The sequence below is a fragment of the Leptonychotes weddellii genome, chromosome 12 (genome assembly GCF_054177405.1).
Source record: "Leptonychotes weddellii isolate Sample4059 chromosome 12, ASM5417740v2, whole genome shotgun sequence".
NCBI lineage: Eukaryota > Metazoa > Chordata > Mammalia > Carnivora > Phocidae > Leptonychotes > Leptonychotes weddellii.
In genome coordinates, this window is record NC_138380.1 from 62,308,224 (window position 1) to 62,336,196 (window position 27,973).

The following is a 27,973-nucleotide window of genomic DNA, read 5'->3' on the forward strand; positions in this document are numbered from 1 at the left end:
AGTACTAGGCACCGCCTCGCCGCCGCAGGGCACCCGGGCACCGGAGACCATGGGGAAGCTGGTGGTTCTGACCCTGCTTGGGGCCGGCCTGGCCCTAATCGGGGAGAGGTTAGTGGCACTTAGGTGAGTTGGCATCTTGATGGGGGCGCGTCCTTGGTTCTTTCTCTCCTCTTCCAAGTTTCAATGGCTACCCCGTGCCACCTTCCTAGCAGGTAGGGAAGAGCATTTTTAGAATCTCACTCCTCAGTTCCACCCGGCAAGCTATCCCTTGAGAAGCACTGATGTGGAAAAGTGAGCTGTTTGCCTTTCCTAAGATGGTAGAGCAGAAATGCCCCCCATTTATTTTCTGAAAGTCGTGCCCGCACCCCACCTCCTTTTCCACGTTGCCCTCCGCATTTTGCTCCGGAAAAAAAAAAAAAAAAAAAATGAACTCCGTTGGAAGGGCTGGACCTGGAGGGGACCAGGCCACCAGCTGGATGTTTACAGCCCACTCAGACATTGCCCAAGGCCAGTGCAACATTGATGAGTACTGGGGTACAGAGCTCGTCCTAGATTAAAAGAGCTAGCCAGACAGCAGGGAAATGAGCTGAAACTTGCAGGTGGTGACCACCGGCGTTTTCCGAGTATTAGGACCTTTTGAAGTGGCAGATCTAGCGTTGATAGGCAGAAATATCTCACGAGAAGTCAATATACTGGGCTAGAAAGAAACATTAGGTATGATATGCATTTCCGAGTGGATCTAAAGCTTCTGCTTGCCCTCACTTGTCTTTAAGTTGCTTTTGTTTATTTCTCCAAGCAGAAGCTGATCTCAGAAGTTCACATTAGAATCTATTGGGAAGCCTGATGCCTTTTGTGAACACTTTCTAGTTCAGCTTGAGAATGTTTATTGTTACATTTGTTCCCAGCGCACCCAAGTGAGAGAATCATAAAAAGTCATAATTGCAAGGTAGATCCAAGGTGTATTTTTACAAAAGCGACAGTAAGATAAGTCAAGTGTAGACTCTTCCTGCATACAATCTAATAAAAATTTAAAATTATCCCTGGTATTTAGAAGAATGGTTCACTGTGGAAACAGGAACACTATATTGAAAAATAATTTGGCCAGTTGTTTATATTGTGGTCAGTTTGATGACTTTTATACACTTTGCCAAATAAGTTAGCATAAATTTTTTTTAAATAATGAAATTAAAGCAAAAGCTACAGGGTTTAGCTACTAGGAGACACTTGAATTTGGGGAAAGCATTTTGGTGGGGGGTCAAAAGACAAGACTATAGGGGGCCAAGGGGAGCCAAAGTGCAGATTTATAATAGATAATACTTTAGCAAATTACATAATACTACTCTGTACATTTCAAGTAATAATACTGTTCAGTTACTTATTCTATGGTATCATTTATCGGGCAGCAACGTGCTGTCCATGTATAATGGCATTTTAGGCTTTCAACAATAATTGGGTGAGATGAGCTGATATAGGTGCATGATGTACATAATGTCCACATTATGTAAATAAGTATAAGGAAAAGGAGGTACCTACTTACTTGTTATATCATCCGTAAATGATGAGAGACAAAGTTAATGAACAAGAGGGTGATTCAAGACAGTGTCTAGACATTGATTTTGGGTGCTGTGCATTGTCCTCCAGTGTTCTTTTCTTCTACAGACAAAGAGCTAATGCATCTCGGGAAGTGGAGCCAGTAGAACCCCAGGACTGCCACCTCATTGAGGGACTTGGTATGTCTGTGACAGTGCAATTTCTTGCTCGTCATCCACCCGACTGAGGCTGCCAACTACATTAATTCCCTGCTACTCCTTAGAGCCTCTTGCCAGGGGTCTCTGCCCCATTTACTGACGTTACCTCATCCCAGGTCTCCAGGTACCCTCCTGAATGTCAAAATCTGTGGCTTTTCCCCCAATCTTTTTTTCCTTACTGATATCTCTCCATCATCTGAAGGACGTCATGCCCCTCCCATCCATTCTGTGCTATTTCACTCCCCTGTCTGTCTTCTTCCAGTGCCTATCTTCTTTTCTCTCTTCTTCCTTCTCCTTCATGGTGTTCCTGGCTTCAAATATCATTTCCTTCTAAATTTATCTGCAAGTACCAAGAGAAATATGACCTAGCCTTTACCCTGAGGAGCCTCACAGCCTACTCAGATGTCTTAAAATAAAATTACTCAAAACTCCATAGCTGCCTCCCTAACGTCTCAAACTGCAGGCCTTCTTTTCCAGACTGAAACCACTTTCCATTTCTGTCCTTTCCTCCCTCATACCCTCACCCACAACCAGCTCTTCTTCTAGACTTCTCCTATGTATGGTAACCCCATTCTCAAAGGGACTCAGTTCCATATTTAGGAGCCATATGTTTTCCCCTTGTCCCTCATTGTTCTCATAAGATGTGTTGGTATCAACCTCCTCTGTGGTTCCGCACAGGGCTGAGCTCACCCCATTACTGTTACTGCCGTATCTGCTTATCTGGGCTCCAAACCCCCCCATTCTCCCTCATACTGCTACTAGAAAAGCAGTTCCAGGCAGATTCTGTTCACTGTTCATAGAATGTGCTTTTTCACTTTCTCATGGTTGCTCATGAAATCCCCTGCACTGATTCCTTCCTCTTTGCTTCCTGAAATCGGCTGCAAAGTCCTCTCCTGCCTCTGAACTCCCCAGTGCTCTGAAACTCTGATTCACTTAGGACATCTACCACACACTTTATTTTATGGCTAGCAGTGTTCTCTCTCTCTCTCTCACTAGCAGATAGGAAACTCCCTAGGGTCAAGGACTGTGACTTATTTATCAGTATGTGTCGGGATGACAGCATAGTTTATTGTGATATGAGTTTGTATTTTCTTTTTCTTGGTACATATATTTCTTTATATATGATGTATTTCGACTATATATACATATATATATAGAGAGAGAGAGAGAGGGACAGAATAAGTCTTTTTGATTTTGGTTTTCTTTCTTTGTTTTTCTTTCTTGATTTCGAAAGAAAAAGAAAGAAAGAAAGAAAGAAAGAAAGAAAGAAAGAAAGAAAGAAAGAAAGAAAGAAAGAAAGAAAGAAAAAAAAGGAAAGAAAAGAAAAAGTAGCCTTGGCCAATATGCTTCCTAGCACATGGAGGAGGTGTGTGCTGCTGGCTAGAAACAGAAGGAACTGGGGACAAGCTGCTTCCTGACTTTTGTTCTCAAAAACCCGAGCTCCTTCAGAAGGTTCTGATGGACAAAGGATAAGAATATGTGGATTTTTTTAATAACAGGGATCCTTTCCCCGCTGCCTGATGGCATTCTGGGGATGGAGCAGGACCCCTGAAAGAATGGCTGCAAGGTGTCTTCAGGGGGGCTGGATCCTTTGCACTGTGTGTCGCAGCCCAAGCACAGATCATGTGCCCATCCAGGACCTGGAAGTGGCAGAGCTTCGTAAATTAAAAGGAACACATGGGCTTGGCAGTGAGTAATTTGGTGGTGACTAGAATAGAATAAAGGCCAGATGGACTTCCCCAAATATTCTGCTTTTTAAAAACTTGCCACCTACGATATTTGCACAACCCTGGCAGAAGACCCAGTAATGACTGAGATTGAATTTCCCTTCGGTTTAGTGGAATGTGGGTGCAGGGCAGATTTAATTTGATTTAAAAAAAAAAAGGGAAATGTAACATTTGCTCATTTGTTTACTGTTTTGTGGAGTAATATTCATACTTATACACATCTCTCTCTCAAAAGATAGGAGCTTGCCAAATAATGTAGTGGGGTAATTAGATTATTGCTAAAGCCTAGTCTGACTCAAGCAGATAGTAGAATTCAAATAGAGTTGAGAAGCTGAAACTAGGGCTAATGTTGTAAGACAGATCAACGTTCTGATTATCTAAATATTTTGAAAAGAATGGCTGAAATGGTTGGAAACTGGCTGAGAGCAAAAGAAAAAACACTACCTCTTGTGTCTATTGGCGTATCTCCATCTTATATTTGGAGAACTAAACAAGTTTGTCAATAGGGTGATATTGATATATCTCTAAAAATAATGCCACTGCCTTCATCTATAAACCTTCTGCTGAGTTCTTTACAAACATTGACATCACCCACACAACCGACCTGTAAGGTGGGTGCTGCTTGCTATCTGTCCTTGCCGATTAGGAAACCGACACACAGCAGAATGAAGTGACTTGTCTAGTGGCCCAGAACCAGAGGGTGATGGGCCCAGATTATGAGCCAGGGTGGTTTTATTCTATGTCTTGTACTCTTTGTCATGTGACCCTGCCTCTCTTATCTACTGACAACACATTTTATTATGGAAGTGTCGGGAAACTATGATGGCAGCAGAAAACCGAAAATCTGAGAGGCAAAATGGTGAAATATTAATAAATGGAGCTGACCAAGACAAGGCAGGCTGGATAAATCACTAAGTAAAAATCACTAGTGAGACCATCCTCACGAGACCCAACTATTTGATGAGTGAGAAGCTTTATGAAGCAGTGGAAAACCAATTAACGATTTTAGGCAGGGCTTGGTAGGCAGTTAACAGAGCTGGAGAAGAATTCTGATTTGTGTTTTCTTCAAGATCCAGGCTTTTGTGGTTAATTTTATTGATGGAAGAAACTTTCCTCATTTTGTTTTCCTTCCCAGTATTCTTTCTGGGAAGCAAAGTTGAAAAGCGAAGTAATTCCAAGCTTCAGAAATGATATCTCAAAGATCTTTTTGTGTTGAGTTTATCTTTTTCCAAGGCTTTGAGAGTCAAGGATTGTTTTAACCAGGAAGTTAGTTGGCTGCCCTTGGCATCTAATCAAAGCTGCACATGAAATTCGAATAGCTTTACTGGGGTTCCACCCTTGGCAGGATTATCAAGTAAACAGCCATTGTCTTTGGTGTCTTCCTATCTTCCACTCCATCCCTTTTCCCTTTCAGCAGCTTCCCCTATCTCCAAGATCTGTTTCTACTCCATTGTAGGTCCCATTTATTTTCTTAGTTGGCTATCAGAATCTTCTTTCCAAGATGTCAAATCGTGATAATATTAATTGATCGTAATGTGTGACACTTTCTCAGGGTGCCTATAGAAAATGATTAACAGCCAAGGAGACAAAGTTATGCTGGGTAGAGGGCTGACAGGTTAAAAAGCAGTAGATACCTATTCATGAGACTGATTTTAGACTTAACCGGCGGGGTTTTAATGATAGTTGTGCACAGGCTAACAAGTATTTGGGGAGCACTCAGGGGAGGGTGTCCTGGGAGCTCTTACTCCCACAGGTGCCACTGTTGCCAAGATGCACCGCGTTGTCACGCGGGTGCAGTGTAGGTGGGGACGTGGGGAAAGAGGGGCGGGAATACCGTGCAATCAGCTGGTGACTCATTTTCACATCTGAACGGAAAGTACCAGCATCCTTGTGCTCTGGATTAAGTCAGTAAATAAAGACAAATACAGCACCGCCAGAACACACCCACTCCTGTTTCAGCTGAACTAGTGCGGTAGGTTAATGCTGTCGGAGGGTGTGTGACATGGTATTTGGAAGATAAAAGGTCCAAACTAAAGCGCACACAACTCAGGACATCTTATGCTCAGAAATTAACACTCAAAGACAAGACAGTTCAAGAAACTAACATGGTTTGTCTTATTTAGTCAGTCAACCAGCTTTATTGACAGCTCTTATAGTGAAAAGGCAGGGATTACCTTGGGTGCAGAGCTGGTGTACTGGGAGCGCCTGGGTGGCTCGGATGGTTGAGCGTCTGCCTTCGGCCCAGGTCATGGTCCCGGGGTCCTGGGATCGAGTCCCGCATCGGGCTCCCTGCTCAGTGCAGAGCCTGCTTCTCCTCCTCCCTCTGCCATTCCCTCTGCTTGTGCTCTTCTATCTCTCTGTCAAATAAATAAATAAAATCTTAAAAAAAAAAAAAAAAGCTGGTGTACTGAATGAAAACTGGTCCCTGTTCCCAGGAGGCTTACCGTCTGGCAGGAAATCAACAAGTCAACAGAAGGCTGCAGCCCAGGTATGAAGGAAATATCATGGCGGCGGTAGTCACAGGTGACCATATTAGTACATAAAGTGGGTGCTAGAACTAAGGGGAACTGGGAGAGGTTGCAAAGGCTGAGGAGGTGGCCCCCAAGCTCTTCTCTAGAGCCCATGATACTCAAGCAAGGGGAGGTGAAGGTGGTGTGGGAGAGATGCGGGTGGCTAAGAAGAGGGAGCCCCATGTGCTCAGGCAGGCAGGTGAATGAGGCTGACACATTTCAGCAGCTACCAAGGGAGGAACCGCAGCACAGCTGGCCTAGAGAGTGGAGAGCGGGGCCCAACATGTGGAGAATTTGGAGTCCAGACCAAGAAGCTTAAGATTTCTATTGCCAACTCCGGGTTTTAAGCGGGGGAGTGACACGATCGACTCTGCAATTTACAATGATGACTGTCAGCAGGTGCAGAGAGCGGTAGCAGGAGAGCGGAAGTGACCTGTTAGAAAGCTCCTGTGCAAATCCAGAGGGGGAAGTTTTAGAGCTCCAATTAGAGTGATCCGTTGGATTCGGGGAGTAAGGAAAAAGAAAGCATCAAAGGTCACTCCAGGTGCTTCAGGGGATGGGTCCTTGGGGGATGGTAGTGCCATCGACTGAAATCAAAATATAAGAAATGGAGCAGATTCACAGGGGAAATGTCCAGATCAGTTTGGGACGTGTTAAATAGGAAAAATGACACGGCCAGGTAGGAATGCCCAATGTACAGGTGAATACAAAGGCCTGGAAACTGGCAGAACGATTCGGGCTCGATTTAGAGATTGGAGAGTCAACGGCACATGGGTGGAACCTGAAGCCAGGGGACTAGAGTAGATTGCACAGGTAGAAGGGATGCTTGCCATGAGAAACAGCCAAAGGCAGTTAGGGCCTGGAGCATATCCATGTCCAGAACAGAATTGGGCAGGAAAATAGGGCAAAAGGAAACCAAAAAGTGGCGTTCAAGAGAGGAAAAAGTAAGAGAAAAATAAAAAGTTGGTTCAAAAATTAACCAACCTGTATTCAATGTGATTTTTTTAATTGCTTTATTCAATTTGCTGGGTTCTCCCCATGTCTGTTTTACTCTAGGTGGAAATAGCACTAAGTCTTTCAAGCCATTAAGATACCATAGATACAAAATCTTGATTAACTGGAATGTTTAGAAAATGGAACGCTCTGATTAATTTAATTTTCAGGTACTAGTTGGGGATTAGTTTCAGTAAGCGAATATTTAATTAAATCTTCCTCTGTTCTCTAATTTTCAGTGCCCATTGCTCATTATTCTGTTGATTCAAATTTGCGTTTTATTTGGCTTTGTCCCACTTTTCTTTCCCCCTCCCCCTCCTTCCTCAGTTGCCTTTTGACCCACTAGCCACACATTACCCCACGCCACCTTCTCCCCACACGTGCCAGTCACCATAGCTGTGTCACAAACCACCTTAAAACCGAGTGACTGACTTAAATGACAGTTACTTTGCTCATGAATTTGCAATTTTAACAGGGCTCAGTGGACACAGCTCATCGCCGTTCCATTGGCATCAGCTAGGGTGACTCAAAGGTTGAGAAGTGAAGTGGCCTGTGAGTCCTCCAGTGTCTTCTCTACTTTCTGTAGTCTCTGTATAGTCTCTCCTCTGTAGCTTCAAAGTACCCAGACTTCCTACATTTAAGTTTAGAGTTCCCAAGGCCCATGCAGACAGAGAGAGACAGAGACAGAGAGAAAAGGGAAGGGAAGGGAGAAGAGAGGAGAGAGAGTGACAGTGAGAGAGAGAGAAAGAGATTGAGAGCGAACCAGCAGCAGCTATGGTTATGACTTTACCTTGTATGCCATGTGGCATCATTTCTACCTCATTTTATCTGTCAAAGCAGTTACCAAATCCACCCAGATTCAACGGGAGACACCTTACCTCCTGATGCAAGGATATGAACATCACATTTTAAGAAGGGCATGTGGCTCTGATCCATGTTGGTTCTACCATATTTGTAAAATACAGTCCGCCACCACGTCCTCTGTGGGTCTGTCTCTCTATTAGGAGCCATGTGAGCCCCCTATTCATCCTGCTCGTCGTCATAACTCACCTCTCATATGCCTCTTTTCATAGCAAACTGCTCAGGACCAGCTCTTAATGAGAGAGAGAGCTGACTAAATTGTTCAAATTTGTCTATATTTGGTAGTCTTTCCCAAGACATATTGCTTTTATAATGGATAACAATTACCCACTAATTTCCCAATATGATCGGATAATGATACATTTTTAGGCCTCAACAAGTTAGAAGAGAGAAATGTTTGGCTGAGAGGCCTTTAAGACAGCCTCACAATGAAGACTTTCCAAATGTCATCAGTCCATCTGCACATCAGTCTTCTATGGGGAATAAAGCTGAATCTCTCAGAGCATACCCTACAAGTTGTTATTTAAAGAATAAATCTAGGCTGTGATTTATTTTATAGTTATTTGCTTTTTTCTCCTGAAAATTGAGTTCTAAAGAAAGACTATAGTATTTAGGGAAACGGACCCTGGTTTTACTGGAGAGTGGAATGCCTATGGGATCCCTGGAAGTTAATGTAGTTTCCCAAGTAACTAGTTGAAAAAGTTAATGTAGTTTCCAAAAGAAGTCTAAGGTTTTGTCTGTGAGATTTACTTTTTAAGCCTTCGTTCATGCATCTTCCTGATCCTTCACTTCTTTTGCAGAAAATGGCTCTGAAGATATTGATATACTTCCTAGTGGGCTGGCTTTTATCTCCAGCGTGAGTATTTTCCACGCCCCTCAGACGCTCATGTCAATAGCCGAATAGATAGTACATTAATGTTGCCGACTAGAGCTGCCAGATGGACCCCTACACACTTATCCCAACTGTGGTTAAAGCAGTCAACTAAAAAAGCCAAAAGGGGATTCCAGAGGGCTAATTGGGTTGCCACAGGAATGCCAGGTTTGCTTGGCCCCATGTGGGCAGCTCCCTGTGGGCAGTTACAAATTCAGTCGGGTCTCGATAACTGTCTATTGATTTCCATTGGATTCCTAGACGAGTCTCCAGGTTTGTCCTGCTAGTGTCCATCCCCATCATTGCCCTAGTTTGCCGGACCTCAGTTTCTGGTTGTCATGTTCTCACTAACTGGTATTCTTCTCTCTATGCCTGCCTGTGTTTGAGGCTCAGGAAATGTTTGTGAATCATATGTTGACCATGTTAGGCGATTCAAAAGCCTGAGCACTTTCCAACTTGGGTTCCCTGCCATTCCTTCCAACTCTTTCAAAGACAAGTAGAGAAGGGCCTGCATTTTATTTCTAATACCACCTTCACAGGTTTGGGATGATCATGAAGCTATGTGAAGGACTGACAAATAAATATAAATAAATTAAATACAATAAATTGAAATATATATGGTGTAAAGATATTGAAAATTGCCATGTATTTATTGAACAGTTGCAATTTGGAATGCGACCTAAGATTCTGAACAAGCAAATTGACTCCATTTTCAATGTGAATTCTGATTGCTGGGACTGCATGTCCTAAATATTCTATTTTGGCCAATAGAATGCTACCCAATAACATGAATTTTAAAATCTATATCTTTTTGGCTAAAAGGGGACACATATAATAACACTTAATGGACTGAATTTCTAAATTCTTAAGTATGCACAGTATAGTAGGGTTTTGTTTGGATTTAAGTTGCTGTTGGTGGTGATATGTGTTGGGGTGGGTGGGTGGGAGGGATTTTATTTCCTTAGTTTTCCTCCAAAACCAAAACTAAAACAAAACTGTCTAGAAAAGCTTTTCCTCTGTTGTCTTAAATTTTCTGTTGTCAATTTAGATGTTCAATGTTATGCCAAATAGACTTTTAAAAATGATTATTCTGTAACTGGGAGATTTCTCTGCTTTTAGGAGATAATATCTGTAGTTCCAGCTGTATGCTTCTTTTCTATTTTCACCGGAACTAAAAGTACTGAACTATTGCTGTATAGAAACTAGAGGTTTTCAGCGGAGAAATGTTAACAAGGGGGCTTTAAGTAATAGAGTTCTTCTTTGTAAACTAACAACTCCTAGGCTAAGGATGATTTTTTTTTTTTTTGCTTATTTTCAATCTCTTTGCACTGCAGTAAATTCAAGTCCTTGTTCTTGGTTTTTCCTATCTCCCTTTCTTGCCGTCACAGAGCATGTTTGGAAGCTGCTGACGTAGAGAGAAATTCTGCGCGATATTTGTAGTCAGTCTACAGACAGGTGCCAAGCAGGTTATTTGCTTCCTTACCTTGGGACTTGGCATGCTTCTCCTTGCCTGCCTTCTTCACACATTATGGAGCCAGCTCCTCATTCTCTGTCAGCCTTTCTGTGGACACACTTTAATTCCACAGGAAAGTCTTCCCCAGTGCTCTTTCTGGGCGACGTGCCTCTTCTATGGCCCCTCACATTCTCTGTGCCTAGGCTCTTCCCTACCACATCATAACAGACGTGCTTGCTTGGTGCTGCCTCCCCAGATTTCAAGCTCCTTGCAGCCAGAGCTTTGTGGAGCGCCCATTGCCATGCTGAGCACCTAACGCACTACCTGACAAGTACAACGTGCTTGAATATTTACTGAATGCGTGTGCTGGTCAATGAGGGCAGTAGAGAAGTTCAATGCCTACTCACACTCACAGGTAGCCTATTGGGGAAAATAAAATGCTGCCCCTCCAGGGGATTTTCACCATTTTCAGTGACAAATGATATCCAAAGAATTGCTTGCACTGACTTGCTACAAATTCCTACCCAACTGCCTACAACAGAAAACCGGGTGCATATGAAGCCGCTTATTGGAAGTGTTTCATTCACCACGACACTTAATGTAGGTCAACTTTGTTTGCAATGTCCTACCCTTATTTACCTATTAAGTCATTTCAATTTCGAGAACATCCAGTCTTTGAACTAGGTGGCAGTGCCTTTGTGTGTGCCCAGGCTACCAAGATACTTGCTAAGGTGGTCTTCCTTGAGCTGTCTTCCTGAGTAGCGTTCTCCATTGTCAAACCTTTCTTTATGGTGTGGCAGGAAGAGTGTACAATTAAAGATGTGACTGACTTAGGCAATTCACTTCTCTGGGCTTCATTTTCCTCAGGTGAAAGGGAAGAATTAGATGTCTCTGACATTTTTTGTCCATTATTACCATGACCTAAGGTGCTGGGCTTGGTGACAGCCTGACTCTGAGGAAAGGGTAGACTCGAAGACTGAATTTCATGGCCTGATATTGAGGAGAACATTGATGCCCTTAACTGTGAATAATAGATACAAATGAGAGCAAGGATTCGGGGAGAGAATGTTGATTTTGGTTTGGACAATTTGATTTTTAACTGCTGTTAGGAAGAAGTTGGGAATGCTTGCAAGCTAGAGCTCCACAGAGAGGTTCCAGGTAAATGGGCAGACCTGAAAATAATTGGTATAGAGAAATATCTGAAACCTTATGAATAAGGTCTGCAAGGAAAGAGTATAGAGCAAGAAGAAAAGAGGGATGGATGAGGATAGAAGGAGGAAGGGGCAGAAAGAAGAGCAGGACTTCCATCTGGAAAGTCTACTTTTGACTTTTTTTTTTTTTTGACAAGGAATAAAGGGGTACAGAGTGTCAGATGCCATAGAGATACAGATAAGGAAAGGGGGAGGGATTATCAAATGAGATATTTTGGAGAGCACTGATATGACCTCGATAGAGGCGCTTCTACAAATCGGTGAGAGTTGGAGCCGTTCAAGGCAGGCGACAAGACCAAGTGATGTTTCTAAGAGAGCTGACAGTGAGGGGAAGGCAAGATAAACGTGTGTTTGAAGGAGTAGTTAAATTAGGAGATTTGTCTCAAGGAAGGAGAAATGAGCAATTTTTCAGGCAAACGAAGGGGGCACTGGTGAGAAATGAGGGGTAAAGCAAGAGAGAGACTGTAAGTTCTAAAGACAGGTCCCCGAGAATAGGCAACCAAACAAACAGGTGGGGGAAGTAATTAACTTAAGAACAGAAGAGCAAAACTCTTTCCTTAAGAAAAGAGGGAGAAAGGAAGAAAATTGATAAAATTGAAGACTTACCAAGACAGAAAGGAGGGAATCAGAGGAAATTCATGTTGAGTGCCATGGGTTTTTTTGTTTGTTTGTTTGTTTGTTTGTTTCAGAGAAGTAGGAGGTAAAGTCATCCATTGAGAATAAAGAGGAAGAAGGTATGTGCTCTGGAAGATAATAAAATAAATTGAGAATGGATACTTGGGAAAATGCAATAGATTACCTATTAGAATGAACAAAGAGATTGATAAACAGTGTTGAAGGTCTGATTGAAGTTGCGATGATAACTTTGCTGTAGAAGCTTTCAGGCAGATTTCAGACTGGCCGTATATAAAAGCTAGACCAGGGCAAGGGGAGTTGGCAGGAATTTGATAAGGAAGCAGCAAGCAAAGTGTGTGACTTCCTTAGAAGACTGACTATTGATTGATGATGACAGGTTCAAGGCCTGGAAGGAGAAGTTTGTGGCCAGGGGCGTGGGGAATCTCTCCTCCAGGTGAGGTGACCTAAGAAAAATGAAGCCGAATTATACCTCCTCGGATGGGCTTCTGCAATGTCATTGTCAATGTCTGGGGAAAAGCCAGGTTTCTGGTAAGATTTAGGCATAGAAGAACTGTTCTTTAAAAAGCTCGAAGACGTATATGGGGTTGTTTGCAACTAAAGATTGACTCCCCCAGGGGTGGGGTGAAAGACAGTGGAAGGGCCGAGAATAGTATTATTGTAAGTAAGTGTGTGGAGGTGTGTATGCGTGATTATAAGAAAAGGAGGGGACAGGAAGACAGAAGATCGAGTAAGAATGAGATCATTTAAATTGACTATAAATGGAAATGAGGGTACAAGAAAAGATATAAAATTGTTGATGTTAATATATATCAGAGTGATGGGGGAGGGTGCCAGGGAGGAAGTGGGCTGAGTTTTGTCATTGGTGTATCACAAACCAACTCCAAGTTTGACACAATGACCTGGGATGCAGCAAAGGCCCATTGCCTATTATTGGTTGATAGACATGCGTTATTGGTCCTTCCAGGAGAAAGAGCCACTGTCCAGGTTACTGACATAAACTTTTTGCAGTATTTGAAGAAAAGGATTCATGTCCAAATTTTGAGACCTAACTATAGGGACAACATAGGTCAGAAATAGTCAACTTTACGTGACTGGTTCCCCTATGTGAATTCTTGGCTGCTTCTAATATTTGTCACTACGTAATATAATGGATGTAGGGAGGGGAGCAATGTAAGGAAAGCATATACCCCTTGTCTCTGCTTTAAGGAAGGTTAGTTGCTGACTATCAGGACTGGAAAGGACAGACTCTCAGGACTTAGCAATCCTACCCTTTAACTTTCTCTTTTTATAAAAGAGGAACTAGAGGCATGGCAGGCCAAGGGACTCACACAAAGGAACCCAGCCTAGTGTCTTGCATTACACTTTTTGGCTTCACCCTTTCTCTCTATATTAGTAATTGAATATGGGTTCTTCTCACATTCCCATTCCCATTCCCAGTGACCCAGGTGTCATTGGTAATCCCTCAGATCAGATAATGGCACCAGCTGACAGAGCGAAAAATCCCAGAAATCTAAAAGAAATGCACGTCTTTGAATATTTTTGTTAGGCTTTGAGATTTTAGCTTCCATATGAAAATACTGTGAAGCATATATATGCATTTACTTATTTTATATTTTTTACAGGGATTAAAATATCCAGGCATGCCAAACTTTGCACCAGATGAGCCAGGACAGATTTTCTTGATAGATCTGAATGAGCCAAACCCAAGGGTCCAGGCACTAAACATCAGTGATGGTTTCGACAAAGCATCATTTAATCCACACGGAATCAGTACTTTCATTGATGAAGGTAAAGCCCGAATGTTTAAAAATAAGGGGTAAACAAGGGAAATACAAGCCACTCAACCTCCACAACTCAATGTGTATGTGAAAGGAGGGAAAATTTTATTTTACCGGAAAGATGTATATTTGTAAGATAATAAATGTGTACCAAACATTTGTAAACACCACATTAAAGAAGGGAGACTACAAGGTGGTCATTCCTTCTTCCTCTTACCTCCTTCTCTTTCCATTTGACCTTCAAAACCAGTTTGGAGACTGTTCTCAGAAATCTAACATATAAACTCAAAGGCCTTTGAAAATAATTGTGTGTGACATTAGAAAACATAACATGAAAGAAAACAAGATAAACTAGACTTCATCAAAATTAAAAACTTTCTGGCTCAAAAGACACCGTGAAGAAAGTGAAGAAATAGCCCAAAGAATGAAAGAAAATATTTGCAAATCATATATCTGATAAGAGGCTTATATCAAGAATATATAAATCATTCTTACAACTCAACAACAAAAAGACAACCCAATTAAAAAATGGACAAAGGATCTTAGTAGACATCTCCAAACAGATATGCAAATGGCCAATAAACACAGAAAAGATATTTAATATCCTTAGTCATTAGGGAAATGCAAATCAAAACCATAATGAGATAGCACTCCATTCCCACCGGGATGGTTATAATAATAATAATAATAAAGCAGACAATGACAAATGTTGGCAAGGATGAGGAGAAATTGGAACACTCACACTTTGTTGGTGCAGCCATTTTTTTTTTAAGATTTTATTTATTTATTTGAGAGAGAGAGACAGAGAGAGTAAGCAAGAGAGAGAGCACAAACGGGGCAGGGGGCGGCGGTGGAGGGGCAGAAGGAGAAGCAGAGTCCCCGCTGAGCAAGGACCCCGATGTGGGGCTCGATTCCAGGACCCTGGGATCATGACCTGAGCTGAAAGCAGATGCCCAACCTACTGAGCCACCCAGGTGCCTCAGTGTGGCCATTTTTGAAAGCAGTTTAGCAGTTCTTCAAAATGAACAGAGAGTTACCATATGATCCCCAAACTCCATCCCTTGGTATGTCCGCAACAGAATTGAAAACATAGGTCCACACAAAAACTTATACACAGATGTTCATGGCAGCATTATTCCTAATACCCAAAAGGTGAAAGTAACCCAAGTTCTCACCAAGTGATGAATGTATATGCAATGGGATATTATTTGGCAATAAAAAGGAATAAAGTTCTGACACATGCTACAACATGGATAAATTTTGCAAACATTATCCTAAGTGAAAGAATTCAATCGCTAAAGGCCACATAGTGTATGATTGCATTTATATCAACTGTGCAGAATTGGCAAATTCATAGAGACAAGAAGTAGCTTAGTGGTTGGCAGGGGCTGGGAGAAATGAGATATGACAGCTAATGTGTTTGGGCTCTCTTTTTGGGCTGATAAAAAAGGTCTGGAGCTAGAGAGTGGCTATGGTTGCACAACTCTGTGAATATACTAAACGCCACTAAATTGTACAGTTTAAAATCTTGAGTTTAACGACAATGGATTATATCGTACAAAAACTGTTGCAAAACAATCTAAGTTATTAGTACATTGTATATACTTTAAAACAACAGTTTCTGATGTTACTTGGTACTTGTTCATTGTTCATAATTCCCAACTAATTTAATTTTTAGATATTTGTGGGTCCATAGGGCATGTGGAAAATAAAAACAGTGAGACCTCATTAATAGTAACTATGTGAAGGAAAGGCCAAATGGAAGTGTTGCAATTCGGAATTTTTAAAGAAATTGTGTGTTAATTCTTTCAAATTCATACTGGAGTCCCAATGTATTGTTAAGAATACATTTGTTGGAGTGATTTTATTGAATAAAAAAAAAGAATGATTAATAATTATTAATTCACTCATCCAACAGATCTTTGTTTAATTCCTTTGGTCTACATGAATAGACTTGTTCATTTTTAAATAAGTGGATTCCTTTTAAAATTTTCATATTTTATTCCTCAAAATAAAACACTGGGCCCAGCCTTGGTATTTCTCCCCTTCCTGCCCCATTCAGTCACCTAGTTCCAATGTTCTGTCCAATTTACCCTTCAAATATCTCTCCAAGCTGTCCACCTCTCCCCATCCTCGATGCCACCGTCCCATCCCAAGCCCCCAACATGTCTTCCCTGGATTCTATAATGGGCCCCCTGACTATACCTTCTCTCTTATACTACCTCCATCCATTTTCATAAGCAAGAGTTATTTTTTATGCAAATCTGATCATGTCCCTCCCTTCTTAAAATTCTCCATATTGTTTCCATTACTCTGGAGAAAAGTCTCAATTCTCCAGAGTGGCCTGGGATCCGAGGCGCCTACCCGTGTGTATTCTGGCATGCGGGTGTTTTCTCCAGCCTCACCAGATACCACCTTCCCCTTGACTCCCTGGACCAGCCATACTGGATTTCCTTTAGACCTATAAAATGCTCCATGCCTCAGGGCCTTTGCATTTGCAGTTCCCTCTGAGTGAAATGTCTTTCCACCACTTCTGATTTACTCTTCCTCATCATTCAGGCCTCAGTTTAAATGTCACCTTCTCAGGGAGCCTTTCCACCATCTTGTTTCCGGGTGTGAACCTTATTATATTTCTTCTCAGTATAGTCCTTCTTTTAGCACTCATCAAAATGGCAATTAAAGTTTTTTTTTAATGTTAAATGGTACCAACCTTCTCTCCCTCTCCCACTATTGCTCTATAGTGAGCTCCTTCACATCTTTAGATCCAAGCTTGTCACTCTTTAAGTGGGTGCCACTCTATGAAGAAGGCATCTCCCCTCTCCAGTATTCTTGTATTTACTAATTATTTCCTCCGTTTTCTTCTCTAGAATACAGTCACCATAAAATCATGTGTGACTTGTTTATTGCTGGATTCCCATAGTCTAGAACAATGTCTGTTGCATAGTAGGTGCTCTATGAACATGTGTTAAATGAATAAATGAGTGAACCCCATGAGACAGGGCAGATATTAATACTCAGTTTTATAGATGGAGAAATGGAGTTTGAAGAAATGCAGTGACATGTGACTTCACATCTGTCATTAATAAATGGCAGTTCCAGAAGTAGAACCCGGGTGGTCTTCTTCCTAATCCTATATCCTTTATTTGGGTAAAATTAGGGCTCCAAGCTCTGATTAAATTATTTGAGTCACCGTTTTCTGGCCTGACCCCTCTCTGGACACCTTCATTGGAGAAAGTGTAATGAGTGACCAGATTAACCTGGAGCTTTTTTATTGCATGGGATAGTATTAGAGGTGGATTTTTTTTTTTTTTTTGAGGCATGGGGAGTAGGGGTTCGTTTTTTTATTTTGTTTTGTTTTTGTTTTTTGAGATGGAACCAGTTTACAGATTAAGCCTCAAGCATTTAATCAGACTTTCAGAAGCTGAATATATTATGATTGCAATCTTATTTTACTTATTAGTTACTTCCTTTAATTATGCATTTAATAAGGGCAAAACATTACACATAAATTGGAATGGAATGAAAAGACAAAAACCAAAAATATTCTTACCGACCATCTCTTATATGGAAGGAGGGGTCCAGTAGAAACCTAAAGAAGGGGTAAAACCAGGGCAGCACATATAATGTTCATGCTGTGTCTGGCTGAAGGGCCACGTGGGGGCTGAAATCCAACTCAGGCTTTGCTTGCCAAACCTCAGGCCCTGGAACAGAGCTGGGTTGGACTAAAAGAAAGATTCACCTGTGAGGAAGCACCTTTCCTTAATTAGGGTTAAAGTACCTGTGTGTTGGGCGCCTGGGTGGCTCAGTTGGTTGGGTGACTGCGTTCGGCTCAGGTCATGATCCCGGAGTCCTGGGATCGAGTCCCACATCGGGCTCCCAGCTCAGCAGGGAGCCTACTTCTCCCTCTAACCCTCTCCCCTCTCATGCTGTTTCTCTCTCTCTCTCCCTCTCTCTCAAATAAATAAATAAATAAATAAATAAATAAATAAATAAATAAATAAAATCTTAAAAAAAAAAAAAAGTACCTGTGTGTTTCAGGGGCCCTGAGTATAACCCTTGCATCTCAGGGCTGGCACTTGTTCTATTGCATGATTGGGAACCCATCAAGAAAGGAATAGGGGACATGAATACAGATCAGGTCCTGCAGTGGGAGGATGGGGCCAGGCTCTTTCAAACTCCAGAGCTCGTCTGACCTAGAGCTTCTGTCAAGTCAGAAAACAGTATTTTGAGAAAACAGATTACTACCTTCCATCCTGTCCCCGGCAGTTCACATTTCAATATGAAAACAGAGAGGTGAACATTCTTGAGGATGGCAGTACCCAGAACTGATTAGTCTCCTTTCTCTGGCATTCATATTTACTTCCGTGTCCGTTGGGCTCATTAAATATTGTGGTTGCAACGTTAGGTAGTTGACTTGTGTCAGAACTTTATTCTCTAGTGGGACACGTTCCTTATTTTAAGGTATGTACATAGCCATGACATTTCTTGAGCATGTGTTGCAATGTAAGCATTTCTCACAGAAGGAATTCTCAGCACCCTCTTGCTTGCTTGCAATCACTTCTTTTGTTGAAGGGCCACCTTGGCCGTCTATGTGCCATTGTAGTTCTGTATCTTCCTGTTGGAGAGGGTATGTAATGAGGCTCAGGAGACCACTGAGAAACGTCTGGGCTTGGCTCTGCCACTTGGAGGTGGTGAAATTGATGATGAGTTATTCACCTTCTGAGCCTCAATTTTTTTTAGTAAAATGGGGATTCTGGCGTTTGACCTAGGAGGTATGCTGTGGGAATCAAATGCAAGGTATATAAGAAAAGTGCTTGAACATGACCAAGTTGTACACCAAGTCTAGTAATATAATAATAGTTGCAATAGAAGTAAACTTCTTGGAAATTATGCCTTTTTTTCCACCTTAGACCATACTGTGTATCTTTATGTTGTGAATCATCCCCACATGAAGTCCACGGTGGAGAAATTTAAATTTGAGGAAAAACAACGTTCTCTTGTACACCTGAAAACTATAAAACATGAACTTCTCAAAAGGTATGGACTTAAAGTATTTTGTACTATTTATTTTGCACCTCTGCTGTGTGCTTTGTTTTCTTTGGTTCAGCAGGCTTAAACTTTTGTTTTGTAGCATTTTTTTCCTAAAGCTTTCAAGAGGTTCCCATGGTGACACTGCCCAGCACCTCACTAGAAATTGCTGTATTCAGTATTGAATATCTTTATATTCTCCAACTTTCTGAAAGCATTTTAATCCTATAAAGGTACTCAATTAGATTCCCAGCTCTAATTCCATCCTCCATACCACAACAATGCAATACCCACTATTGGGCTCTCTTCAAACACCTACATCTGTTTCTAATTGTCCCAGTAGGTTGTGTTCTGAGAGCCTACTGACTGGGTGTTAGAACCGGCCTCCAGATGGGCCATTCCTTTGTTTGATAAAAGCTTTAGGGCAGCATTTGAAAAAAGGCTGTAGGCACATATAAAAATTCACATTTACTAAGCACTATGTGCCAGGCCCTGTGTCAAAATGCTTCATTTAATTCTCCTAACAGCCTTTAGTAATAGGCATGAGTAAACTGGAACCTAAGAAGTTTCGGGTTAACTAACTTGTCCAAATCACATAATTTGTAAGTGGCAGAACCGGGGTGTTAGCCTAGATCGGTTTGAATTCAAAGCTGGACTCTCAGTCACTGTGATGAACATCCTTCTTACTGTGTTGAGAAGAAAAATAGTTTAATTTTTTAGTGGGTAGTTTGCCTGTTCCAAGGCTGTAACAAACAAAGAAGAATTTGTCTTTTATGAAGTGGACTCAACGCTGAAAGACAGTAGAGGTTAATCCTTCCTGCACTAGAAGAATAGGAAAAGAAAAGGAAGGAAGGTCACCTTTTCTCCTTTGCTCTCTTTCTCAAAATCATGTATGAATTTCTCCTCATAGAATTTGGGGGTGACAAAAGCAGAGGCAGAAGAAGTGAAGTTGGGGGGTCAATGAACTCTTCCCATGATGCATTGCACTGGGTTCACAGTCACCGCCACGGGGTGACTGAGAAACTGGATGAATCCCTCAGCCTATGCGTCAGTGTCCTCAGCGAAATGGGGGTTCTCTCACTGGCCTGACTTACCTAACCGGCAAAGGTGACATATGACCTCACTGAACGAGTTCTTTTCCGTGAAAGCACAGCATGAGGGAAAACTCAATTGGCAACTACTTCATTGGAGAGTTACTATCCCAGGACCCAGAAGTGAGGGATCAGCCTGAGGCAGGGCGAGGGGGTATTATGGGTTGAATTGTGTCCTCTCAAAAAGATACGTTGAAATTTTAACCAGCCACCCCCCACCTTGCAACAGTTCAGAACATAACCTTATTTAGAAATTGGATTACTGCAGATATACTTAGTTAAGATGAAGTTGTATTAAAAGTGGGGGTGGATCCTTAATCCAATATGACTCGTGTCCTAATAAGAAGACAAACAGGGAGAATGCATGTGGGGATGGAGCGTGAGATTGGAGTGAAGCATCCACAAGCCAAGGAATGTCTGGAACGACTAGCAACTAGAAGAGGCAAGGACAGATTCCCCCACAGAACCCTCAGAAGGAGCATGGCTCTGTCAGCACCTTGATTTCAGATGTCTCGCCTCCTGTGAGACAGTAAATTTCTATTGTCTTACACTCCCCGGGTTGTGGCACTCTGTCACGGCAATACTAGGAAGCTCACACAGGGGGAGGCTATCGTGAGTGGTTATTAAGCCAGCCACTGTTAAGTGCAACTGCTTGAAATCATGGGATTGTCCTCCTGTAAGCAACATAAGCAACACGAGCCTCATTTTAGGACAATCTGGCCACAAGAAGAAAGTCCCTTCTCCTATGAGTCAAGGTTTGCCCCAAAGGGTGTTAACTCTTGCACATTCCTGGTTGTGCACGTGCAAGTCAAGTCTGGTGATACCTTGTGCTTTGGCATCAACACAGAAGCCTGGAAGCAGGAGCCTGAGGCCCATCACAGAAATGAGGTAAGGCTGTATAAGGCTACGCTATGGAAGGTCTGTCAGAACCAGGCAGAACTGGTTGAAGAAGTGCCATCTGGAACAGGGCAGGTGAAGCTCTGAGGACCTAAAGAGGATTTTTGAGAGGTGCCCTGATACTCAGCCTTAACCAAGCATTTCAAGGGGTAGAACAAGGTGCTATGGGATCGAACTGAACCTATGGTGTCTGCCAATACTTTCTGGAAGAAGGAATGCTTAAGCTGAGACCCAAAAGATGAGTGGCCTAATGACCCTGGGAAAGTCATTATAAATCAAAACCTCAAAGTACTTCCTGATTCATCCAAATTTTTTTATAAATTCAATCTAAAAGTATTTAATTTTTTTTTTTACTTTTTTTCAAGTCGCCATCTCTTTTTTTTCTTTTCCAAAATGTCAATGACTTTATTGCTCTTTACTCTTATGAGAGTATGACTTGTTTCATTTAAAAATTTTAATAATACCGAAGAACATAAGCAAGAATGAAGAGCACTCACAATCCTGATATAAAGATCAAGATGGACTGGGTTATTTGGAAGTGGCAGAACCAGGGTGTTAGCCTAGATTGGTCTGAATTCAAAGCCAGACTCTCAGTCACCGTGATGAACATCCTTCTTACTGTGTTGAGAAAAATAGTTTGGCTTTTTAGTGGATAGTTTGCCTGCTCCAAGGCTGTAACAAACAGAAGAATTTGTCTTTTTTATGAAATGGACTCAACGCTGAAAGACAGTAGAGGTTGATCCTTTCTGTGATAGAAGAATAGGAAAAAAATTGTTACAATAACAGAAAAGAAAAACTGTAATGTTTTTAGTGGCTCAAAACCACAAATTTTGTTTTGTTTTCTTACTCAGGCTACATGTCCAAGGTAAATGATTCAAGGACTCAATTTTATATTGTCCTCATGTAGGGCTCTAAGAGGCCACACTTTCAGTCATCAGAAAAGTTGCTGGTTACTGTCGAAGAGTAAGGGAAGCATGGTGGGTCACATACTGGCTTGTCTTCCATCCAGAAGCCACACGCCACATCACTTCATCTCACTGGCCAAAAGCAAGTCACATGGCTGGGCCAAACATCCAGGGCATGGAGAAGCCTCATTCTAGAAGAAAGAGAACCAGAACTATTGGTGACCACCCCACACAACCATTATTGACATTTATGAGTCAACAATTTGGAGTTGAGGTTTGTTTGTATCTTTATGTGTTTTTGCTGACTTCTGTGGAAGGGAAGATTGAGAGAATAATAAACGGCTAAAAGAAAACCCGTCGGGTGCAATGAAAAATCATGTCCTTTGTGTGGAATTCATACCGCTTCATGCATACTTTTTCAAACTGATGAACATAAGGGTCTTTGAAATTCAAGGTTTTTGACAACAATCTAGATATTTAAATACTCCATGGGTTTTGCTCTCTCTCTCTCTCTTTCTTTTTTTCACTTTAGCCTGAATGACATTGTGGTTCTTGGACCAGAACAGTTTTATGCCACGAGAGACCACTACTTCACCAACTTCTTCTTGGTACTATTAGAGATTATCATGGATCTTCGTTGGACTTATGTTGTTTTCTACAGTCCAGGAGAGGTCAAAGTGGCAGCCAAAGGATTTAGTTCTGCCAATGGGATCACAGTCTCACTAGACAAAAAGTAAGCTTTTATAATTTTCCAATACTTTGCTCTTGACATTTTAGTGGATTCCTTCCTTTAAGAGGTGTTTACTTCCTTAGGCCTAAGTAGTCACTATATAAGTGGACGGACCAGATGTGGCCAGGATTCACACTCTATGGGTGATCATAAGCACACCATTTGCCCTCTTACATGTCAGGCTCCCCCCCAATGAAATGAAGGATGTGGACTCAAGGATGTGAGGTCCTTGTTTCAATTTATTATGTGACTCTAGAAACACAGTTACCCAACACACTGAAAAGGACAATAAATGCACAATATCTCTGCCCTTTATGAGGCTGAAAGGTGTTTAACCACTTACACTAAGTTGAGTTACCCAAAAGTTCTTTTTAGAGAAGGAAACCTGACTTAGACTGGGCATTGTGATTGTATGAATTTCAGATTTACTGATATACTACAGTAGACTTTTCTATAAGAAAATCTGATTTTATGCAGCATGATATTCTATGAGAAACTCTTTTAAAGTGTTTTAAAATGGAAGGTTTTTAAAAAAGAAACACACCCATGAATATTAGTATGTGCATTTGAGATAATAGAGATGATCCCTATAGAAAACAACTCTAGCAGCAGCTGGGTGGCTCAGTTGTTAAGCGTTAAGCATCTGCCTTCGGCTCAGATCGTGATCCCAGGGTCCTGGGATCAAGCCCCGCATCGGACTCCTTGCTCAGCGGGAGCCTGCTTCTCCCACTCCCACTCCCCTACTTGTGTTTCTGCTCTCGCTATCTCTCTCTCTGTCAAATAAATAAATAAAATCTTTAAAAAAAAAAGAAAACAACTCTAAGTGTTCTTCCTCTTTTTAAAAATGATTGTGATTGAGCCTCATGGTTATCTGATACTTCTTTGTAAGCACTAGTTTTTTTGTGGAAGTATAGACTCTTTTGACCTTATAATAAAGAGATCTGCTTACCTCCACCCAATTTAAGGAAAAAATTGTGACTCCTAAGTCATGAGACTGAGCTTATATGTCACCTAGAAACATCAAGGTCATTACTTTAAAGTCACATCTCATATTTAAAGCTTACTTAAAGCTCTTGAAGAATACTAAAAGTAAGACTGTATTATCTTCTTGTCCTGTGGTTTAGAAAGACATTGCAGTGGCACTTGGAACTCTTGTGAATTGTTAGACTTCTCCTCCAAAGTAAAAGTTAATGTCATCTTTCAATATTACTTGCTTACATGTAAATGCTATTTACTTCAAAGGTATATCTATGCAGCTGATGTAACTGCTCAGAACATTCATGTACTGAAAAAACATGAGAACTGGGATTTAACTCAAGTGAAGGTAAAAGTCCCCTGGCTTGCGCACCTAGCATGGCCTCTTAGATCGGCTCCCATGCCTGACCTAGGAATGTGCTCTTTGAATGCAGGAAACATGACTATTTTAGAAGAACATTGGTGAGATTGTGCTTGCACTTCTAAAATTCAGTAGTAAGGCCCTTAAAAAGACCCCTTTCAGGAGCCAGAAGGAGCTGATGGGAGGGAGGAGTGGTAGAGAAGAAAGTTGAAACAATGTCTTTATATTTCCTCTTTGTTGGAAGGTAATACATCTGGGCACCTTAGTGGATAACTTAACTGTGGATCCGGACACCGGAGATATTTGGGCAGGATGCCATCCCAATGGCATGAAGCTGCTGATCTATAACCCTGAGGATCCTCCAGGGTCCGAAGTAAGTTCCTATACTTCTCTGAGCTCACAGGCAAAGCTGCAAGAACAATTTGTTGATGTGACTTGGGAGAATTTAGTGGGTCACATGCGGTATTCCAGAAATGAACAAGTTCTGCATATAGAAAAAGCAGAGATTTTGGCAGGATGGGGAGATACAGCCCATTAACCTTTTCAGGTCTTCTGGTGACAGTTTAACATCAGTGCTAGACAACATGTCCCATCCTTGCAAGGGCTGTACTTGCTATTGGGAAGAATAGATAAGTAGGAGCTTGATTATTCACATTGACCTAGATTGCCATATCATATTTCCAATCTGAGAAGGGCCTGAAGTTAGGCAAAGAGAGAGTCCTATGTGGGGCTATCTTTTTTCACACTACCTACTACGAAGCTCAAAAGAAAGGCTTTAAACGACTGTAGTCTGAAAACAAAATTAGTTTTGGGCGCCTGGGTGGCTCAGTTGTTAAGCAACTGCCTTCGGCTCAGGTCATGGTCCCAGGGTCCTGGGATCGAGTCCCATATCGGGCTCTCTGCTCCGCGGGAAGCCTGCTTCTCCCTCTCCCACTCCCGCTGCTTGTGTTCCCTGTCTTGCTGTGTCTCTCTCTGTCAAATAAATAAATAAAATCTTTAAAAAAACAAAATTAGTTTTTCCAGCAGGTTCTAATATATATGATAGTGTTGAAGACTGTCTCATTTTAAAGATGCTATTTGTGTTACTTAAAATCTCTTCTAAAACAGCAGTGCCTGGGTGATTAGTCGGTTAAGCATCTGACTCTTGATCTCAGCTCAGGTCTCAATCTCAGGGTCGTGAGTTCAAACCCTGTGTTGAGCTCCATGATGGGCATGGAACCTACATAAAAAAAGAAAAAAATATCTTCTAAAACAGTAGCATACATCATTGAATTTTATATGGCATTAAAAACAAGAGCAGAATTTTCTATAGCATTGAGTTTAAGAATAACAGATCTCTAGTAAATTCAATATAGATATAAATTCTTGGTACACATACTCTGAGAGATTAATTCACAAAAATTTATTGAGTGCTTATAATGGGCAAAACTTTGTTCTAATGCCTGGAACGTGTCAGAAAACAAAACATACAAAGATCTCTATTCTTCTGGAGGGGGGATTGACAATGAAAAATAAGCATAAGAAAAAAGTAAATTATATAGCAAGCTTGAAGATGGTAAGTTCTATGGGAAAAAAAGTATAACAGGGTAGAGGGGATCAGGATTGCTGTGAACAGGGGGATGGGCTGTCCTATTATTAAATAGAGAAATCAGGGTTAGGCCTCATTGAGAAGGTAAGTTTTGGAGAAAGATATAATGTTTGAATCTAGATTTGGGGAGTTGGGAAATTGAGATTCAAACCCTAGTCTGGTAATTGACCCTGGTAACATACCCTTATTTCTGCTTCCAATATTGCTCTTCCTCAGTTAAAAAGAAAAAAAATTGTTTCTCTATTTTATTAACATATTAGTCACAGCTTCTTAAAAACAAACAAACAAACAAGCAAAAACACCAAAAAATATAAAGAGAAACAAAAGTTCAGTCTGAGCCTAGAGCCTAAGGAACTGTTACCCTAAGCTAGCAATCTACCTTGGCTTCAGATACATGCCCCCAAAAGTGAGACGTATTACTTTTTTGCAAACACCCAACAATGTCTGCCATAAGATAATGAAAATATGATCCATAGCATGTTTAGAAAATTGTTTAGAATCTTTCTCATGTCTCTATTTTCAAGTTCATCATAGGTTTATTTTAGATAGGACTTCTTCCTTCACAATCAATGACACCCTTCATTTGTGGTTGAGGCTAAACTTTTCTACATGAGTTCCAAGTTTGAGTATTTTCATGTAACAAACCTGAGATGAAGTTACAGGATCTTTCTTAAGACGAAAAAACAAAACTCAACTAAACTCTATTCTTAATAAGTGTTGATACATATTCATGACTCATGAATTTCTAATTGGTTTTAATTCCTATCATGTCCTATTTGAGTGAACTTCATCCAGGCTATTTAGAAAACTGAGCACTTTTATGTTTACTGATGAGCAAACTAAAGCGTGTTAATCTTGAGGATCAATAACGGTAGTAGGTGGGATGTGTCAGATTGAATTCCAAAGTATGCATTCTTTATGCTTCCTAGCCACGTTATGGATGCGAGGGGGGGTTCCAGCTGGGACAACTACCATCCTACTGATTATGAGGTCAGGTTGGCTTGCTAACTGGTGTCCCTTCATCGTCTCTGTCCTGTTTCCCTCCCCACACAGTAGGCCTAGTCAAAGGCAAGACCCTTCCCACAGAGGAACACTATTCACTCAAGAATTAGGTAAGAGCTAGGTAAGAGCACCCACTGGTTCTCACCTCCTTCTTCTATAGGAGATGCCTTGAACTATCAAAATTGTGTAAACAATCTTGTTGGGGAATCTGGCGAATGTCAGATCACCAGTTCACTTGACTGCATAGATATAATTAGAACATTAATACTTTCATCAGAATACCAAAAAAAAAAAAATTGTACACAAATTTCACTGTATTGATTTCTGGAAAATATATTAGTCCTGGAATATTTGAGAAGAAAATGTCACTGGCAGCTGTTTGCTCATACAGCAACTGATGAATAATCTTTTCTTGACAGGTACTTCGCATCAGGAACGTTTTGTCTGAGAAGCCTAAAATCAGCACCGAGTATGGCAATAACGGCTCCGTGATTCAGGGAAGCTCCGTGGCTTCTGTGTACCACGGAAAACTGCTCATAGGCACGGTATTCCACAAAGCTCTGTACTGTCTCTTCTAGACTCCAGACCTTCCAAGAAGTCTTGTCAACCAATGAAAAACAAAATGGCAAGCAGCAAAATAAATGCGTTTATTTGGGGTCTTCGGGATTGCAAACATGGGAGACGTAGATTCGACTAGAATTGAGAGCGTGTCCCAGAGAGACAAAGGAGGTTAGAGTTTTTAAAGAGGAAAGAGGGAATTTATGTGAGTTGTTTGAAGAAAAGGTGTTTGGGGTTGGTATAGCTACAGTGACACTAATCTATGTGTGAATGGTTGGTAGGGCAGACAGAAAGTCCATTTATGTCCATCTTAACACCTAGTAGATGCCTTGGCTATTAGCTGAGTTTAGCAAAAATTCTGAGAATTTGATACAGAACATGGGTGCATAAGCCCCACCTCCTCGACGTCTTCCCGGCTCCCTTTTAAATAACTTTCTTAGTAATGGTCACTCAATTTTATTGTCTCTGTTGTCAGTCTACATGTTTGGTAAAAATAAACCTGTAATTAGGGGCACCTGGGTGGCTCAGTCGGTGAAGCAGTGAAGCATCTGCCTTCAGCTCAGGTCATGGTCCCAGGATCCTGGGATCGAGCCTGGCCTCACGCTCCCTGCTCAGGGGGAGTCTGCTTCTCTCTCCCTCTGCCTTTTCCCCAGCTTGTGCTCTCTCGCTCTCTCCCTCACTCTCTCTCTCAAATAAATAAATAAAATCTTAAAAAAAAAAATAAACCCATAATTATATGATAAGTGGAATTGTACATAAATTACAAACACCAATAATAGTGTGCCCGGCTTTTCTTATGTGAAGAAGCCTAGCGATTACATAATATACACTAAGACCCAAGTCAAGTGAGTGACAGTCCAATAAGAAGCCAGACTTCTCAATGCTTTTTGTCCAGTATCCCCGATATTCTTTCTACAGTAAGATGTGTAAGCTGTGGTGAGCGAGGTATCCAGCTCACCCAGGGCTCCTCGCTAACCATGAAGCAAAACTACCTCCTACATCTGATGATCTGAGACTCCAGCTCAAATACTGACAATTCCCCTTCTCTTC

At 41.4% G+C, this 27,973-nt stretch overlaps 1 protein-coding gene across 2 annotated transcripts; it reads left to right on the top strand.

Annotated features, from left to right (window-relative positions):
* On the top strand, positions 1-27,666 carry PON3 (paraoxonase 3). Of its 2 annotated transcripts, none has more exons than XM_006730659.3 (9): positions 1-123; positions 1,660-1,730; positions 8,640-8,695; positions 13,633-13,798; positions 18,699-18,825; positions 22,242-22,442; positions 23,682-23,763; positions 24,020-24,148; positions 26,785-27,666. In XM_006730659.3, exons 1-9 carry the CDS (start codon positions 50-52, stop codon positions 26,941-26,943), a joined length of 1,065 nt encoding a protein of 354 aa, XP_006730722.2. In that variant the 5' UTR covers positions 1-49; the 3' UTR covers positions 26,944-27,666. The 2 variants fall into 2 exon arrangements, with proteins under 2 accessions (XP_006730722.2, XP_030881039.2); XM_031025179.2 differs by having other exon boundaries at positions 8-108.
* Positions 27,667-27,973: the final 307 nt, after the last annotated feature.

Excerpts from the sequence above, each read along its gene's own strand:
- PON3 (XM_006730659.3), top strand. The coding sequence starts at position 50 with ATGGGGAAGCTGGTGGTTCTGACCCTGCTTGGGGCCGGCCTGGCCCTA. Across the intron at positions 13,799-18,698 it reads CAGTACTTTCATTGATGAAG|ACCATACTGTGTATCTTTAT; the intron begins GTAAAGCCCGAA and ends TTTCCACCTTAG. Across the intron at positions 22,443-23,681 it reads ACAGTCTCACTAGACAAAAA|GTATATCTATGCAGCTGATG; the intron begins GTAAGCTTTTAT and ends TTTACTTCAAAG.